This window comes from Alternaria atra, assembly GCF_907166805.1.
Source record: "Alternaria atra isolate CS162 genome assembly, contig: 28, whole genome shotgun sequence".
Lineage (NCBI taxonomy): Eukaryota > Fungi > Ascomycota > Dothideomycetes > Pleosporales > Pleosporaceae > Alternaria > Alternaria atra.
In genome coordinates this window covers 1299471-1318490 of record NW_025091326.1, presented here as the reverse complement: position 1 = coordinate 1318490, position 19020 = coordinate 1299471, and the positions used below count along the sequence as shown (strand labels likewise).

The 19020-nt window shown below is 51.5% G+C and overlaps 5 protein-coding genes across 5 annotated transcripts; 2 read left to right on the top strand and 3 right to left on the bottom strand.

Annotated features, from left to right (window-relative positions):
* Positions 1–135: 135 nt before the first annotated feature.
* Positions 136–1215, bottom strand: ALTATR162_LOCUS7487 (uncharacterized protein; the record flags this gene model as incomplete). The annotated part of the gene is made up of 3 exons (XM_043315115.1): positions 136–443; positions 494–1105; positions 1155–1215. The coding sequence occupies 3 exons, from the start codon at positions 1213–1215 to the stop codon at positions 136–138; spliced, it is 981 nt and encodes a 326-aa protein (XP_043171050.1).
* Positions 1216–3401: 2186 nt separating this feature from the next.
* On the top strand, positions 3402–8199 carry ALTATR162_LOCUS7486 (uncharacterized protein; the record flags this gene model as incomplete). Its single annotated transcript, XM_043315114.1, has 5 exons — positions 3402–5038; positions 5095–5165; positions 5215–6627; positions 6681–7694; positions 7745–8199. The coding sequence occupies 5 exons, from the start codon at positions 3402–3404 to the stop codon at positions 8197–8199; spliced, it is 4590 nt and encodes a 1529-aa protein (XP_043171049.1).
* Positions 8200–8814: 615 nt separating this feature from the next.
* Positions 8815–10204, bottom strand: ALTATR162_LOCUS7485 (uncharacterized protein; the record flags this gene model as incomplete). Its single annotated transcript, XM_043315113.1, has 2 exons — positions 8815–9167; positions 9265–10204. 2 exons carry the CDS (start codon positions 10202–10204, stop codon positions 8815–8817), a joined length of 1293 nt encoding a protein of 430 aa, XP_043171048.1.
* A 1329-nt stretch (positions 10205–11533) lies between these two features.
* On the top strand, positions 11534–12750 carry ALTATR162_LOCUS7484 (uncharacterized protein; the record flags this gene model as incomplete). The annotated part of the gene is made up of 4 exons (XM_043315112.1): positions 11534–11578; positions 11655–11985; positions 12038–12243; positions 12307–12750. 4 exons carry the CDS (start codon positions 11534–11536, stop codon positions 12748–12750), a joined length of 1026 nt encoding a protein of 341 aa, XP_043171047.1.
* Positions 12751–17413: 4663 nt separating this feature from the next.
* On the bottom strand, positions 17414–18845 carry ALTATR162_LOCUS7483 (uncharacterized protein; the record flags this gene model as incomplete). The annotated part of the gene is made up of 3 exons (XM_043315111.1): positions 17414–18081; positions 18130–18757; positions 18807–18845. 3 exons carry the CDS (start codon positions 18843–18845, stop codon positions 17414–17416), a joined length of 1335 nt encoding a protein of 444 aa, XP_043171046.1.
* Positions 18846–19020: the final 175 nt, after the last annotated feature.

The following is a 19020-nucleotide window of genomic DNA, read 5'->3' as shown; positions in this document are numbered from 1 at the left end:
ACGCTATGCTAACAATGACCCATATTTCATGACCAGTTTTAGGAAATACCTACCGTCACGCTCGTGAATACATACTTTGACGCCGACCGACCGATCGATCGAAACGAAGCAATCAGCGGACGAAAATCGTCGTGGTTAGTCCTCGTAGTTCTCCTCGAGCTCCTCTTGATACGCCTCTTGCGCCTCAATCAGCTCCTGGCGCTTCTCCTCCATAGACTCACGGTCGCTACTTGAGATGGAGCTACCGTCCTCGTCATGAGTTGGAACTGGAGGAGGCTCCTCAAAGGCTGGGTGGTTTGCATAAGGATCTGATGGGGGAGGTGCGCCATAAGCGGGATCAGCCCCGTAACCTGGGTCAGCACCATAGCCACCTGCAGCAGCAGCGGGAGCCGCAGGTGGAGGAGCGTATGACTGCTGCTTGCTCTCGTCGTCACTGTCATCGGCTGGAAAGTGTTAGGGTGATACTGTTATGACGTCTGGAGAGGGCACATACCGAGTTGATGGCCAATGAAGGCACCGGCTGCGATACCACCAACACCAGCGGCAGCGAGCATGGCAGTAGAGTGGCCGCTCTTCTTCTTCTCGGCCTCGTTTGTGGCAGCTCCTGATGGCGTGTAGTCGTGTCCCTGGTGACCGTGGGTGTTTCCGAAGAGGCCGCGCTCATCGTGACCGCCAGGCGGCATGTAAGGTGCGCCTGCAGGGGGAGGAGCATACGGGCCAGGCGGCAGATGCGCAGGAGGATCCCACTGTGTGCGGCCAGTGGCTTGTTCGATGTAAAACCAGCGCTGGCTGTTCTGGTCCCATTGCTGTGTCCAGCCTGGCGGCATTGGTGGAGGAGCTCCATAAGGCGCAGGTGGACCTACAGGTGTGGGAGTGCCACCGTATGGTTGTTGTTGCGGGTAACCTTGACCTTGAGGAGGACCTTGGGGTGGATATCCCTGGGGTGGGTATCCTTGACCCTGAGGAGGACCCTGAGGCGGGTAACCATGGCCCTGGGGCGGGTAGCCTTGATCTTGGGGCGGGCCGCCTTGTCCACTTTGTCCGTAGTAGCCATCAGAGAGTGCGCGATCACCGGGACCAGCACCACCTGGGGCACCATGAGAATCTATTGAAGTTAGTATTGTGCTTAGTTCTGGCAGTATAGATCCGCATACCGGCTGGCTTCTTATCGTCATCATCCATCAACTCCTTCATCTTCTTCCTGAGGAAATCCATGATTCTGATTTGTTACTTGACAAACGTGAAGCTAATCTGTAGCAATGTAGGGCTATAGCGTGCGGGGTAATAGGAAGTTCGGAGAGAAGAGAAACTTTGAAGCTTTTGTTGTGCGCGGGGTCCAAGAGGGCTTTAAAGCAAACGGAATCCGTGCACAGTCCGTTGTCAGCGGGGCATCTCAGGGCGCCCCCGGAGCGCACTGCCCCAGTTGTCTTTGAGCAAATGGCTCACGCTGTACACGCTTGGCGAGATGCAGAGGGGAAAGAGCATGGCTTTGAGTGGAGGGGCATATCAAAGCTGACCACTCCACTGGCAGGCGGGTTGTAAAAGTGGGGTTGATAAAACGGCCTGATACGTCTGGCGGCTCGCCGGAGCTCCATCGTTCGTAAGTGCTCCATTAGTGAAGCTTGGCATGGGCATATGAAGGTTTCTTCGCTGCGCGTTCAGTGTTGGGTCATGGGTGTATGCTGTCAACCTTTCGCGACGGCAAGTTATGCAAAACTTGTAATCGATTTTAAAATCCTCATCTTTAGTAGGTTGAATCGTTCTACTCTGCTTCGGCGGAGTATAAGGTGTCTGCTCCGTTTCGGAATCCCTCTACCATGATCGATGGGTTGGTGAATGGTAACGTGTGGTTGGTGACTGAGGCTTAGCGGTCGCATGCGCCATTTATTGTCAAGCCACGTCTGCCACCGTGGCTAAATTATGAGGCGCACCACGATAGCCGCGAACATCAAATCTCGCATGCCGCGTGATGTCAGTAGGGAACACGGGGGGTTACACATGTTGCACCACTGCGCACGCACGTAAAGGTATCGTTGCAGGCGCGGTCGGCCATGAAGCTGAAGGCTTTCCTTCTCCAATGGTATACCTCATACGTGGACGAGTCCGGCGACCGGGAGAGGTACTACATGGATACTTCTATAGTAACCTCGTGATCTTCGCGCAATTAGCATATGGACACAGATCTGATTCCTGACGTCCGGGTTTTCGTTCAATCAGTCTTCTCTCAACTCGGTACAATATGCGTGCATGCCCGGGTACCAAGGTGGATTGACAGGCTGTCACGTGGTCGTGACTCGCGATCTCGAACATCTCATCGGCCCGGGCACGGAGGCGGAACGGTACGCGCACGTGGGTATTACGCAACTCTTCAAGTAGCAAGCTGGCCCTGGGTCAAAAGACGCCGAGGATTAGCCATGTACTGTACTTGCGTGATTGTTTGGTCTTTCGCGTTTTGCACTCAGATGAGTGGATGGTAATGGAGGGTACGATACGCTTGGCGTTGTTTTTGTGTATTATGGATAGGAAGCAGGACCCAGCTCGGGGAAGGAGCCACCGATCTAGGGTTGAGCCGGACGAGAAGGCGGAATCGGAGCATCTATGGAATGTTTGCCTAAGCGTGAATAGTAAACGAAAGGACGCACGATATCTGGAAAGTCCGAAAGTGACTGACAGTTAGGTTAATTCAGGACGAATAGGGGTACTGATCAATTGATGCACGGGTATTGCATGCTTGTAGTTGGTCTGAGCCTCGCGGTCTAGACCATGACGTCGGCTCCATTAGAGGTCGACTCGAGGACCAGCAGCGCACCAACAGTACACAGCGCAAATTATGCCAGTCGTGAAATGCATGGAATGGGCATTTGAAGAATGCCATGTACGGCGTCATGGCCGTGTTTCGAATGCGATGCAGCCCCAAAATAGCCTGGAAAGCATCGCGAGTTGTTCCAGCTCCAGCCCACCCGATCGTGACCGCGATCGACTTGTTGCAGGGGAGGCCAAGCACGAACACAAGCGAGATCTGCATCCTCTTGACCCTACCGTACGCTCCACCAAATGCGAGAGCGAGCTGAAAACAAACGTGCAGAGCGTCTTCATGATGCCCTAAGGACACGACGCTCATCGAACTTACATTGCCATCGTCATCGTCACCTCATTACATCACCACCGCCTTGATCAGAGCCGAGCCCGCGAAATCCCTCGAATTCTGCCGCGGTGTCAAGATACTTAGCGCGCAACGCTGGCCATTCGACTGGTGTCATCTACTCGGCCCATGCGCGGTGCGACTGCATGCTAGATCTAGAGACCACGCTCCACCACACCGACCTTTGTTCATAGCGTGACGTTCGTGGGCGCGATCAACGGCTTTCGCCCTATCTGTTGACTCGCATCCTGGCCTTCCTATGTGGGAGCCGCGTTCAATCTTCACAGGTACTGACACGACATCGACGCCCCACGACACCACGCCCGAACAGCGGAGACTGAACATCGCCCTGCACCACGACTCTCTCGTTACGACACCCGGCGCCCTAGACCGGCCCATCGTCCTCGACACATCATCCAACTTCCCCATCCTACAGCCCCCATGGACGCCCAAGTCGCCACTTGACCATCGCGACTGGAATCAACCGCCGGGCTCGGCGCCGCTGCACAGCAGTCGAAAACACAGTGGGAAGCAGCCTGTGCGAACACCACCTACTGTGATTGGGATCAAGCGCCCTCCTCTTTTCAGCGACTCCACGCCCGCATCCGCATCTCTGCGCTCAACAGAGCCCGCCAGCGAGCCCTTGCACAAGCGCCGAAAAGCGCACGCGCGTTCGCGATATTCCCTCGACCGTTTTAGTTTCTCCAGGAGTGCGCAATTTCGCCTCGACGGCCAACCGACCTCTCCTCTCTTCTTCTCCTCGCGAAACACCCGACCGCAATTGCCCGCACGCTTCTCGAGTAGCGAGGCAGCAGCAAGGATGCTCAGTAAGACACGCGAGGACAGTGGCATCAAGACCGTCACACTGGCAAGGGGGACATTTAGCGGTCTCAGCCCCCCAGGACCACCAGGCGGTGCCAGTGGGCGCACTTCAGAGCGTTCAAGCGTGGCGCCTACAGCATCACCTGATTCGCGAGAGAAGAGTGATCCGTTGCGCATACTGGGGTCTATCGGCATAGTCGAACTGCTCGAGCAGGATGAGCGACCAACTTTCATCGTTGATACGGGCGATTTCGCAAACTACATGCCCGAATCTTCCCGGTTGCAGATACTCTTCTCCAACAACGCCCTTCGATCCAACTCATCCACTTGGGAGCTGGTAGCAGGGAAGCCGGCTGGCTCTCCGTCTGATCATGATATGGTGCATGCGACACAACAATTCCGAGGGTGGCTGCTGAGCACTGGGGTCCAGGGCGATTCCTCCGAAGCGAATCCTTCTCCGGTAGAACATGGTGGCATTGTATGGACATGTTACACTCTCCGGAAACGACTGCGCGTCGTCTCTGGTACCGTCTCCGCCCCTGCGATAGTTTTGCCTGCTACAGATGGTCCCAACGACTTCGCTATACCTTCGACTTCGTCTGCGGGTCTTGATTCTGGGATCAATGGCGATACCGCTTCATCTTCGGCAGATCAGGGTGAAGCACAAGATTACTTCGGCAGCACTATTCCTAGTAATCCTCTGGGCGAACCAACACCCCCAATCTCCGCGCCCCAACCTGAACCAGTTCGGAAAAGATTTGTCAATCAGGGCAATGGCATGATCCCAAGGCCATCTCAGATAGATATGTCGTCATTGGAAGAATCCTCTTCCTTTGCGAACGAGTGCGTATTGCGAGCTCACACTACAGGCGATGTTGACCCGTTCCATAGGGAAACCAACGCTCACCGGGATGAAAACCACGACATGGGCTTCTTCGACTGGACCAGACTAGCAATATCACCCTCTCTCCCCAGGCACATCCAGTTTGCGCGCTCAATCGATTGGGCAAGCACACCTCTAGGTCCGATCGAATACTGGTCCAATGACCTTCGCGCTATGTGTAATCTTATAATGTGGGTTGATCAGTCATATGCGCACTTCCTGGTAGGTCAATGCTAATGATAATCAGGGCAAGTCCTCACCCGGCCGCTATGTACTGGGGCGAAGAACTTGTGGCAATTTACAATGAAGCCTATATTGGTACGTTCGCCTTCGCCAGTATATTGACATGCATTAACACCTGGACTAGGACTCGCAGGGCAAAAACACCCCGCGCTAATGGGCCAGAGTTACAAAGTAGCTTGGGCGGAGATATGGAATGAAGTCAAGGGAGTATTTGCAAACGCACGTCTCACTGGGCAAGCGACCATGAAGGACGACGATTGCTTGTTTATGAAACGCAGCGGCTTTCTGGAAGAAACGTACTTCTCGTGGTCCATCATCCCCATGGTTGGCGAAGACGGTACGGTAATGGGTCTATACAACCCGGCTTTCGAAAAGACACGACGAAAGATCGCAGAAAGACGCATGCTTACGCTCCGCGAAGTCGGTGAACGGACTGCTACCGCTCGGGAAGTGAAGGGCTTCTGGGACCAGGTGTTAATAGCACTGACGGAAAACGAGTTCGATACCCCGGTAGTAATGCTCTACAGCGTAAACGATGAGAATGATAGTGACTCGTCTTCTTTACAATCTAGCAGCTTGCTTGGCTCGAAACAGTGTTTTCTTGAAGGCTCGCTCGGTGTCCCAGCTGGTCATCAAGCTGCCCCTGAGCACATCGACTTGAAAGAAGGACAGGAAGGGTTTGGTCCAGTTTTCCGGGAAGTAATGAAGACCGACAAGCCCGTGGTTGTTAGTATCGGCTCAGGCGACCTACCGCACGCCATGATGGAGGGACTGGACTGGCGAGGCTTTGGGGATCCCTGCAGAGACGTGGTAATCTGCCCGATACATCCCACGACAGGTGAAAACATACTTGGCTTCTTAGTCATGGGCATCAACCCGCGAAGACCTTACGACGACGACTACAACCTCTTTGTTCAGCTATTGAGTCGTCAACTAGCCACATCCCTGGCCTCGGTCGTCCTTTTCGAAGAAGAGATTCGAAGGGGACAGAGAGCAGCACGACTCGCAGCAGAGGATCGTTATAACCTTTCGACACAACTTGCCGCACGTACGCAAGAAGCCAGGGAAAGCGAGACGAGATTTACGCGAATGGCGGAGCTATCTCCGGCAGGTCTATTCATCGCTGATCACGTTGGAAAGATAACCTACTGCAACGACACGTGGTACGAGATCGCGCGAGTACCAAGAGAACCAGAGATGACGGATAGGTGGATTGACTATGTCAAGGACGAGGATCAAGGTCTCATCCTCGCACATTGGAAGGAACTAGTAAATGAGACGACGCCTATCAACATCGAATTCCGCTTCAAAGCGCCCTGGGAAGACCGCAATCACAACAAGAGTGAAACTTGGGTACTGTTCCAGGCGTATCCTGAGAAGGATGAAGATGGGCAACTCAAGAGTGTTTTCGGAAGCATCACCAACATCTCGCCTCAAAAATGGGCTGAAGGTTTCCAAAAACGGAAGATGGAGGAAGCTGTAGAGCTCAAGCGACAACAGGAGAACTTTATCGACATAACATCGCACGAGATGAGAAGTAGGGCTTTCCTGTACAAATCACTTATGCACACATACTAACGTCACACAAAGATCCTCTGTCTGCTATTCTGCAGTGCGCCGACGAGATTAGCACCATTCTAGGTGACTTCAGAGCTTCAGGCTCCAACGTCATCGAAGAGGGTGTTGTGGCTGATTCGATCGATGCGGCGCAAACAATTGCTTTATGCGCACAGCATCAAAAGCGTATCGTCGACGATGTTTTGACGTTGTCAAAGCTCGACAGCGCAATGCTCATGGTAACACCAGTGGACGCTCAACCCTTACAAGTGGTACAACGCGCATTGAAAATGTTCGAAGGAGAGGTGCAAACAGCTGGCATTCAGATGGAGTTTGTCCTAACCGACTCGTTCACAAAGCTCGGCGTTGATTGGGTGAAGATTGATCCCTCACGAGTGCTTCAGGTACTCATCAACCTCACCACCAACGCAATCAAGTTCACTACCACCGAGGAGACCAGGACCATCAAAGTCGTTTTATCAGCATCGCGAGTGCGTCCGTCGGCGAGCGAACATCCCACCGTTAGTTACTTTCCCATGCGAGCCAAAAGAATTGACCAAACCTGTGGACCCGACTGGGGCGATGGTGAAGAGATCTTCTTGGAGTTTGCAGTCCGGGATACGGGCCGAGGCCTTACGCCAGAAGAGAAGAAGCTTCTTTTCCAACGCTTTTCTCAGGCAAGTCCGCGGACACACGTTCAGTACGGTGGATCCGGCCTCGGTCTGTTCATATCTCGCGAGCTCACGGAGCTCCAGGGTGGAGAGATTGGTGTCTCCTCTGAAGCAGGCAAAGGCAGTACGTTCGCCTTTTATGTCAAGTGTCGGAGGAGCAGCGAGCCACAAGAAGCCTTGGAAGTACTTCCAACGCCATCAATGTCAAGGGAAGTATCGAATGCCAAAGACAAGGGCAGAAAGGAACTGCCTTTGCCATCCAAGATCGCGACTAAGATCAAAGACTTTGCCACCGTGCCTGGCAAAGACAGCGTTGTCTCAAAGGCCAAGCCAAAGAAGAGGGAACTCAAAGTGTTGATTGTGGAGGACAACCTTGGTATGTCCTGAGGTCTCCCCCATCAGTGTACTCTTACTGACATGCTGCAGTGAACCAAAAAGTCCTTCAGCGCCAGCTCCAAAACCACGGCATTCAAACGACTGTTGCAAATCACGGCGGTGAAGCGCTTGAAGCGCTCAAATCGTCTACTTATTGGGCCTCGCCCCATCAATCTCCCCTGGAGGATATATCGGTCGTACTTATGGACAAAGAGATGCCAGTCATGGATGGTTTACAATGCACCTCGCAGATCCGCTCCCTTGAACAGCAGGGCAAGTTCAAGAGACATGTTCCTATTATCGCAGTCACGGCGAATGCGCGGAGTGAACAGATCGCAACATTGCTTGCTGCAGGCATGGATGATGTTGTTAGCAAGCCGTTCAGGATCGGCGAGCTAATACCTAAGATCGAAGAGCTGGCAAGCAAGTTCGGAAATAAAGAACTACCAGACGAGGCTTCGCTCGACGTGCCCATTGGGCCGAGGGAACAGCCATACGGCGTATGAAAGACTTGCGTTGCGATTTAGGAGATTTGGATGACAAGAACAATTTTGGGCATACGTCTACGACGACGGTTATCGTGACGGTTACGCATACAAGAGTTGGGCTCGATGGTGTTACTGGGTCTCCGCATGGTGCATTGTTACTAGTATGCATGTCGGCATTTAATGTGTGTTGTTGCTTTATTACGGGTTTTGGGTCTATTGGTACAATTACGCATACGGAATATACCCCCAGGGAGGTTCAGGCGTTGGTTGCGAAACGGCATATGCATACATGCACTAGGTACTGGGCGCAATCAAGAGTGAAGACTAGAATGATTCTATACATCTCACGAGCCACCAATGAATGGAAGTTGATGTATGAGATAGTATGATGCATTGAAACGACGTGAGACCTCTAGCATGTAGGAGAAATATCGATATTTGCTCATACTCATACTCCACTTCTGCATGTCATGAGGAATGTGATTGCTTTCTGATTTTGGCAGTGAACATGCGCGCTTCTTTTTACGTCTTCATCTTCTCATTCATAAGACCCATAGCGTTCTATACGATACTTCGGTCTGTATTACCTTCCGCTTGACATGTGGCCATCCTCACACGCACCCCGTATATCATTTATCGCTCACTCTCTGCATCCCTCCATTCCTTCACCCCCTCCGCTTGCGCCAACGCCCTATTACATTCTTTGAGATCCCATGTCAATTCTTCCTGGTGCGAACGGCTCAGCGGTGGCGTATTGCCATCCCTAGTAAGTACCTTCGTGAACCAGTCTCTCATGTAAAAAAGACGAGGATCCCGCCAACTATCGCGAAATTGGCTCTGGCCTTCTCCCCCCTTCTCAGTTTCCTTCCCTTGATCAACAGCGGCTTTCTCGGCATTTCCTGTGAGCACCTCATCTTTCTCTTCCGAGTCTTCTCTCGATGCCGCAAACTTTTTTTTGGAGCTGATCAACAGTCGCCCAAGCGTCTCTAAAATGGCTAGTATTATCTTTCTCGAATCCTTCCGGACTCGCCCAACATGACGGCGTGTAAGAACGTGAGTTGCGATTGAAAGAGAGCCGACTACGGCTCTTCTCTGCCATCGTATGCTCATGGTGCGGCGTTGTGGTAGTTGGGGTGGTATTCAGTGGAAAGATTGCGGCTTGTGCGTCGATGCTGACCGATTTGGGGAAGTGAGGCGAGGACAGCGAGTTCCACTTCAGTGCTGAACGAGGTTTTCCAGTCGCGGTTTCTGGGAGAGAATCAGACTCTACCGGTGTTCCCTCGCCTCTGGGGATGCGTCTCGGGTTTTCCGTCGGTTCGATGAGAACTGCTGAAGTATATTTGTTGTCCTTAGCGTGCGCCTCGAAACGGTTCCCCAAAGCGAATTCCAGATCTTTCAGCCTGTTGGTGACTCCTTTCATCTCTTTTAGGGTTACCTTGCCGGTATCTTCTTGTTTGAAATCGTCTTGGTGCGAACTTTTGAGTGGTTGAGACCTTTTCTTCCATCTACGTTTGACGGTTTCCCAATCACCTTTAGATGGATTTTCTTCAGTCTGTGCTGGCTCTGAGACAGCCTGCGTATTATGCGACTTTGGCATCTCTTCTTCCGCGGTCGAAGCGGAATCCTCCACATGCTGGAAACCAGGAACTTGGCTGCACTCCTCTTTTGCCCGTTCCCAAAGATCCAACGCCTCGTCTACTCCCCACTCTTCTACCAAGTCAGATTTTTCATCCTGCAACTTCTCCAACTTCGCCACAAGTCTCCAACAATCGAGCCTTGTCCTCCTCCACTGTCGGGTCCAATCCCTATGGTTCATCCACTTCTTGACGTCGCCATCAGTCGAACACCAATCCGGTCCCGCGTTGGAGGAACCGAAGATGCCACCGCGGCGAGTCAATGCAGCTTGCACGGCTTTCACTTCAGCAATGCGAGCTTCTGTGAAGCAGACAGCACATACAGATTGTGATAAGCTGGGTGAAAGATTGGGTGCCTGAGTGTAGCTGTGATGGCACGGCCGCTCCATGGAAGCTCGTGTCGAGAATCGCGGGTTGTAAGTTTTCCTGCGGTTGGGATCTATCTGTAGAGATAGCGGCCGCGGGCTCGGCCGACCAGGAGAAGTGTTTGTTTCTCCTTGAAGTTACAAATTGAGCAGCGGTCTACGAGCAGGAGGTAAGTATTTTGCGTAAATTACTTCAAAGATCCGATGGTATGCGAAGGACCAGTCGTTTACCAAGCACTAGATGTGTCTGAGACCCACCTCTATCAAGAAAAGTTGAGTGACGGTATTAGATGAGATTAGAAAATAGAAAGGAGGAAGAATTGTTCCGTGAAATCTAAGCCAGTCAGAAAAGTGAGTGTGACAGTCAATGCGACATGGCTGGGCCGAGCTTTTCACCATTCACTTAGGTCTCCGACCCTACCCGTGTCAATGAGCACCTATCGCCTTTGCTATCACGTATCAATATATACACTTTCTCCCAGTCCCCATAGTCTCAGGAAGAGCGTTGTCCAGAACAGTCAGCGGCAGACGGTGTAAGCTCAGGTAGACTACGTAAGCAGCTAGCTCATGGTCAGCAACCTTAGTGGACACTAAGGAAATAGAGATTTCGTTGACTTCGACGTCCTGGGTAGGCGATACATGCTGATCCAAGATGAACGCGACAACACCCTACTTCCCCATACCATAGGATTTGCCCAACCAGACACAGGCCCTTCTGGCACGATCCTCACGCACGTTAGGTCGCTCAGTCTAAACGTGCATCGTGTTGAACGCGATGTTGATATAAGTATCAGTGAATATGACTTGACCATATCATATGTATACGTGTTGCGCGTCTTCTATTTCATATCGTTTCGTGGGTGGCGGCGGGCAGCGTCGTCGTTAAGCATGTTACGAGAATAGTTGGTGTACACGGCACCTATACGGATATATAGGCAAAGCTTAGTACTGTACATTGGGTCCAGTTGTTATGGTGCTAGAGTGACGAAATCCTCATGTTGCTGGTTAATCTTGGTACGGGCCGTCTCGGTTCGGAACTCCGCGGTGGCTGTTCGAGTACTCAGGGCATCATTTGTGCGTATCCGCTAAAGGCCCAGCGAGGCTAATGTAAATATGACCAGTATAACATATAGTATCCCAATGCCGTTGAGCATGCGCTAGAAGCCGATGTGATGAAACGGAGATGCCGGCGATGGTGTTAAGTTCGGACTGGTCGGCAAAAGAGCGATGACGTTTACTGCTTGGCGCTAGCTTACAATGAGCTCCCGCCTTAGCACCTGGATAACGTTTATTCTTCTCTAAACACCTCAATTCTTCTTCCGTCCCCTCTTCATCCCATCAATTCGTCTCGCCATGTTTGCAAGACAGATATTCCGCCCGGCCAGGACGCTGCACCAGGTATGCGCCCACATTCCCATCGAATGCGACATGACAAATCTTCCCAGTCTCTGTGTAGAGTACTGACAAGAGATAGCAAGTCCGCCGTTACGCATCTGAGGCGCCCAAGAGCGGTGGCAATAATGGCATTCTCTACACGGGTATCGGTGCTGCTGGTCTCGCTGGTGCCTACCTTTACATGAGGGGCGGCGATGCGCCGTCAGGGCAGCTAGGCAATGCGCCGCCTTCAGAAGAAGCCAAGAAGATTCCCGCTTCCACCGGTGGCTCAGGCAAGAAGGCTTTCACTGGCGGCGACCAGGGCTTCGTATCGCTTGTGCTGGAGAACACCGAGATTGTCAACCACAACACCAAGAAGCTCCGGTTCAAGCTGCCTGAGGAGGACATGGAGAGCGGCTTGCCCGTCGCCTGTATGTTAAGCAACAGTAAATGCCAAGGAGAGCACGTACTGACTTTGCACAGCCGCTGTAATTACCAAATACAAGGGCCCCGAGATGCAGAAGCCAGTTATCCGACCATATACACCGATCAGCGACGTAGACCAGAAGGGTTCCGTCGACTTCATCATCAAGGCCTATCCCAACGGCCCTATGTCTGAGCACATGCACAACATGGAGCCAGGTCAACGGCTAGATATCAAGGGTCCCATCCCCAAGTTCCAATGGAAGGTATGAGTCCCCCAGGCGCCCCAGTTGTGAGACAAACACTAATGTCGAATTTCCCTTCTGCAGCCTAACATGCACGAACACATTGCCCTGATCGCTGGTGGCACCGGTATCACACCCATGTGGCAAACGGCGCGACACATCTTCCGCAATCCCGAGGACAAGACCAAGGTTACGCTCGTCTACGGTAACGTCTCAGAAGAGGACATTCTATTGAAGCGGGAGTGGGAAGAGTTGGAGAACACATACCCCCAGCGCTTCCGCGCTTTCTACGTTTTGGACAACCCACCTGAGTCATGGCAAGGCGGCAAGGGATATGTCACCAAGGAGCTCCTGAAGACTGTTCTACCTGAGCCCAAGGAGGGTGATAAGATCAAGCTGTTTGTCTGTGGACCACCAGGCATGTACAAGGCTATCAGCGGAGGCAAGAAGAGCCCAAGCGACCAGGGCGAGCTTGAGGGATACTTGAAGGAGCTTGGTTACAGCAAGGACCAGGTCTACAAGTTCTAAGCATCTGTAAACATAGATATGTATGATACCTCATCGCGTCTACTCTCAAGAGTAGTCTCGCAAAAGCGAAAATAGACACTCCGAAACGCAACTCTCAACAGGGCCTTCGCTAATCGCTACGGGCCAACACTTGTTTTCGTATGAAATATGGCGAGGACAATAGAAGCCATTATGATCGAGTCTGTCAACCATGAGAAGAAGTTCTGCATCACTTGTCATATGAGCTATATGTGACTATGAGGCTAACAGAACAGGAGACTGCGAAAGCCCTTACGACACGGTTTAGCATTTAGTACAGCAAGAAAAAAAAGCGAATTTCTTCGTATCTAGATAGGTAGGCTGACCAACTTGCCGGCAGATCAACGCGCTCGCTTACGAATGATCGAGTCGGCGCTAGCAACCGTTGGCAAGGGACATGATCAAGTCATGACGTTTGGAAATGACTCCGTGCAAGAGCTATGTCCTGGAGACGTAAACAACACATGCTGCCGACATTTCCGTAAACTCGGGACGCGACAAACATTAGTTTGTTGGTGTTCGTGAGCGCCCATTGGCCCGGTTTGTCGAATGCTTGCAGAGACACCACAACATCGATTCGTACAGGACTAGACTGGTCGAACACTAGCACCTGGGCACATTCAATCGCCTCGCATCGCTCAAGTGACACAGACTACGAGATGGGTATCACAGTATCCCACACAGCATTCTCACCATTGTCCATGGTATCGACGATTATCGGCTTTGTCTCGTTTACCTTCACGCTTGCTACGTTACTAAAAGTCTCCTGGTCAAATCTCATGACCTTTCATGCTGCACCAGAGGAGCTCAAAGACACTCTGTCGAGTCTGAAACAGGGTCTGTTGGAAGAAAGAAGGCATTTGAGAAGAGTGAAAAAAAGACTGAGGGATGTAAGGAGAGATCGCAGCCACGGTCCTGGTGCTCCAAGTGACTCTGAAGAGTACAACGGCGGTTATGGCGGTGGGAGGCATGGTAATGGAGGTCGAAAGAGAAGCAGACGAGGAAGAGGAGGTAGCAAGAGAGGAACAATGCATTTCGACCGCGACATGCAGAGTATGAGATCAAGCAGCGAAGAAGAAGCGTTGAGTGTGATGCGTGTTACCGTCCGCGATCTCATCCAAAAGTTCCGAGATCTCGAGCATCCTTTTCTCAAGCCTGAATATCAATCTCAAGACCCGGCGCAATGGTCTACTCAATCATCACCTTACCCATCCGAGAAATCGCCCTACTCGGCCCAGTATCAACCGCACTCCGACGACGATTCACCCTCAGCTAGCCATCTACACAACAGCAATCGTTTGGGCTTCGAATACGCCAACTGCGATCTTCAACGTCGCTGGCTATGGGTACGACGCAAAGCCGACGTGATCGACCTGAGTACAGTGTTGAGCAGAGTGGAAGGTAGACGGACGGCGCATGAGGTGGGCGAGATATTGAGTATGGTGTCGAATATTGGGAGGGATGTTGAGGATTTAAGAGGAGTACTTGAAGGGGTAGAGGGTAGGTTAAATAGGGTTGTGGGGGTTAGACGCGTAGATTGAGAGAAGAGCTGGATGCTGGTAAGAGTAGGGTATTGGACCAAAGTGTGTTCGGCTGAAAGAGTATGTAGGTCTAACGTACCATGGTAGACATCTTCGCTTTATGCAGATTATTCCATACAGGTTTCACACACATTACATCACCTCCCCCACCATCGAACGACTCGTGTCATCTTGCGGATGAACGCCATCCTCGGGGCCTCTCATCGCCAACCCCTCACAATTGTACTACATAAATCGAGAAGACATCTCCAAGTCGTCACCATGGACGGCGTTCAGAGCCTCTCTACCGCCCTACTCATGGAACCTTGATCAGGTATGAAGTCAGGAATACTCTTGATACCCTCTATTGCCACGTGTACATATTTGTGAAGATAGCGGGGCTGGAATTGCGAATTGAGAGCAAAGGCCTTCCTGAAGAAGGAAACAAACTATGGGAAGGCGAGCGTTCGGTCGGCGACATACAACTCTCAGACGCATATATCGAGAACAACGAAGACGCACGATGTGTCGAATTCGAATGATGACACGGACTCGGAGCGCGTATGTCTCCTTCATAAAACAATCGAGCTTAACAACAGGATTTCCCTCGAGGCCCTTTGCCCGGTATTCAATCACAGTTATCGGGCCCATGGCCGGAGAGAGGACCTCAAGGGCCGTCATCGTATGGTCTGAGTGGTTGCGGCTGACGGGATTATGGGTGGGCTTCAACGGGGATGATCCTGAAGTTCTGACCATCGCCGAAGTAGAAAGTAGTTTGGGGGAAGGAAAGGTTCGTAGTACTTTAAATGATGGATAGGTTCTAGTGGTGGCAGAGCTGATTCAAACAGCGGAAGCAAGTGAAGCTACTATGATACGAATGATATAGAATTAAATCGACTTCATGCCTTGATGCTCTTCTTGTCTTCGTGTAACCGCTGTGAAAATGGAGTTAGTTTGACGTGATCTTTGTATTCTCTTCGACTCCCCTTAGTTATCTCTTCAAGTACCCAATATCTCGAGGTCGTGTTCTTATATTCATCGCTCAACCCCAGAGCTTTGATGCTAACCCTTTGGAAATCAAGTGATTAATGGAAATATTTAAGTAGAATGCGCATGATTTTTACGAAATAGTACACGTGGCTTTTAAAGCTATGCCTCGTGTGTAGCTATTGACGATAATACGACGTGGCTGTACAGACGAAGAACCCAGTGTCATTTATGTAAGTCTTCGTCGAAAGCACAACTTGTATTCATTCTGTGAAATATTGCATATTGCACGTTCAGTCATCGATATAGACCACCCACCCCTTCACTACTACATCGAATTATGCAGAGGCGTATAAAGCCTCGCCATGACGCTCCATTCACTCGTACCACAATCCACGATACATACCATATCACACGAGCAGAGCAGAGCAAATCAAGCCAGCAACCGACCTACAAGACACTTGTACTCTATACCCAAAAGGCTAACATACACACCCAACAGCTCAACGCAAAATGCCCATAGGTGTTTTTCATAACCCTTACTATCACTGGCCCTCGATACCAACGCGATTCAGTGGATTCCTTACCAGAACTTGGCTTCACGCTTCCTTCCATTATGCCAGGCCGACACGGTGATAGCATAGAGTGTGTGCGATATTTTCTGATGCTGGATATCTACTTTGTAGTCGCTATATGAGAGTATCTTTTTGTCTTGTCCTCGCCTTGCAAAAGAGAGGTGCAATGAGCAGAACAAGATTGTCCGCGATATGAGTTTGCCTCGCGAAGACGTGAGTACGTGTTCGCTCGACTTCACTGTTCATTCAGACCGTACATGTCAGAGCTGCCTGAGCAGCTGGTACCAAGCTGAAGATCACTCGTCAAGTACTCGAAATTCGTGCTCGTCGCAACGACGCGTAACAAGAAACGACAAGTGTTGGAGAATTCAAGACCTAGTCGTCAACGTCTCGGTACAGTCTGACTGAGGCTGAAAGAGGCAGAAAAGAGGCATTTCTGGTGTTGGGCGGAAGCGGAGTCCGCAATGACGTCTCCACACGAAAAAACCGTCGACTTCACCGGTCGGTAGAAGACCCATCCCATGGCCTTGTCCGTCCAGACCCCAGCCCCCATCAATCCGTGCTCTTCCTGCCCCCACACCTTCCAAATCGCAGCGGACAACAAAGAACACTTGCGCCACGAACGTTTCCCTTTCTCCCTATACACACACACACACATATCGCCGGCACACTGCCACCCCATGTAACCTACATCCACACTTGCATCCGCTGGGCGTACCATACCACACCAGCCACCACAGCCAACGGGGATAACAGCACGGTTCAACGACGCCAAGAGATTCTCGGGGCTAAAGTCTTTTAAGCGGCAGTTAGCTGCGAGCTTGGCAATAAGCTTAAGAAGTTGTTGCATGTGGCTCGTGATGCCTTCTGGATTTCTTGGTCGACTAGGGTGGGCTGGATGCTTGTAGGAATGGGGTCTGTTGCAGGAAGTACGTCATTGCAGGATGCGCACCGGGAATCGTCATGAAGGAAGTGGGAAGGAGGAGGTAGATTGGGAATGGCGGTGTTCCTAAAGGAGCGATATCTAACGGATGGGGGAGATGGACGATGGGCGATGGCGCAATTTCTCGGTCTTTTCTAGTTTTGGGGGTGTCGCATGATTGGTATTCGCGATGATACTTCCCATAATGAGGCGGCCAAGATTTGAGCGTCGAAGATCCCTAGACACTTATTTCTCACCGCAAAGTCATGAGGACCGAATCGGAGACAGCATGGAGTACACATGACAAAACACGAGGCATTTGAGACTAAGTTGATGATTTGTTGAATTAGATAATCTGCTGAGCTTTTGACTCGCTTCGCTATACAGTGCCGTCCATATCTTGTCATTGCGACACGAGAACATTTCCCTCATCTAAGAAAGCTCTGTGCTTTATGCTGGTTGCTGCCCATACCGAAAACTCCATGAAATGCGACGAATGTTGGTATCCGCAGATGTAAATAAGCCTAAACAAAGGAAATCGTGAACTCAAAAATGAAACCCAACAACAAGGGAAACCGAACAGGAGGTTCTCATCTGTAACTCCTATTGATGATGCTAGTAATTTTGCGCGTTATGTCGATTTAAGCCATGCTTGCGACACCATGCTTCTCGTCCTCGTTCTTCTCGAACATTTTGTCCTCGAGCCACTTGGTCGCTTTCGCACATTGTGCGTCGACGTATGTGGTCCAGAGGTGGGCGATGGTGTATTCGACGACGAAGAAGATAGGGATAGCAAGGGCCCAGACCAACCAGTTGGTGGACCTGGGGATGTAGTGCTGGATAGCTTCGCCCTGACCGTCCTTTGGTTGCTCGACGTGGTACGGTGCAGTACTGAATCCGTAGATCAGGCGTGCTAGGCCAACCTTCATGACCGTTCCGTGGGTAAGGTATACGGCGAAACTGTTGCGGCCAACCCACATGAAGAGCTTGTTCGAGAACATGCTCTGCAGAGAAGGCGATAGCCAGATTCCGGTGACCATTAGATCCCATCCGATAGCAGTCCAGCGCTTAGGATAGCTTGCTGCACCCTGAGGAATAATCCAGTCCCCAATATTCTTGAGCTGAACAGACCAAGCCGACCACTCCCAGTGCTCTCCGGGGTAGCACGCCACGTACCAGCCGAGGATAATGAGGAATGCGGTCGCGATGCGGCGGGCCTTGACGCGGCTGTTGACGAATTCGCGGAAGCTCTTCTCGGAGCCGAGGTCGCAGAGGATGACACCGTAGAGGAATTGGCACTCGAAAGTTTCTAGCGATGTTAGCGATGAAGTACAAAAGCTGAACTATCAAGACATACCCTTCTCAGGACTGGTGCGCATCCAGTACCACAGGAACAGGACCATGCAGGTAAAGAGGCGCATGCGGAACTTCATGAAGACAGTGGCGAAGAGCAAAACGTAGATAAGGAAGGCACCCTGCAGTAGAGGCAAGAGAGCCCACTGGTGATCATCGTATTCGTTATTGGCACCGGACCAAGACGTCTGGAAGTTCTTGATCAACCGTGGGATTTCCGTGTCAAGACCACCGATGTTGGTAGGGACAGAGCGGCGGAACCAGTGGGAGTCGCTAAGGTGTGCAACTTCAAAAGCACCCAACTGTGCAAAGAACCACGCAATGACCAAAGCAATGGTCGCAGGCATAATCAGTCGCGGTGGGCGACGGAAAGCAGATTTGCCCAGTGTCTCCAGCGCAGCTGGAACATTTCCAGATTTGGCCTGTCGAAGTGGTTTGATGGCGCATACGTAACCGGTGAGAAAAGCAAACATGGTAACACCGATACGGCCTTGGAATGGTAATCGGAGGAAAGGTAGTTGCAGTAGTTGCGGTGCTGCGTTCTCGTTGTCACGCGGTGACCAGAGGCTGTAGTCCCAAGCCCGACATAAATGTGTTACGACAACCCAGAATGAAGCGACTCCGCGAACACCCTTTGACAGTTAGTAGACGCCCATGCCCAGCCAGAGTATAGGTACATACCTCAACCCAGGTAACATTCTGGCGATTGTTGGAAGCCATCTTTCCGGGACCAGTGGCGGGTTCCAGAGGAGTAGCAAGGCTCGAGATGGTGGCGCGCGCGAGCGATAACGGGGCCTTTGCTAGGAAAGACATACGCATGCAGACGACTTAACGACTGATGATGGGATATACAGGCCCCAAGTGATGATGTATAAGAACGCTCAGCGAATGCAGG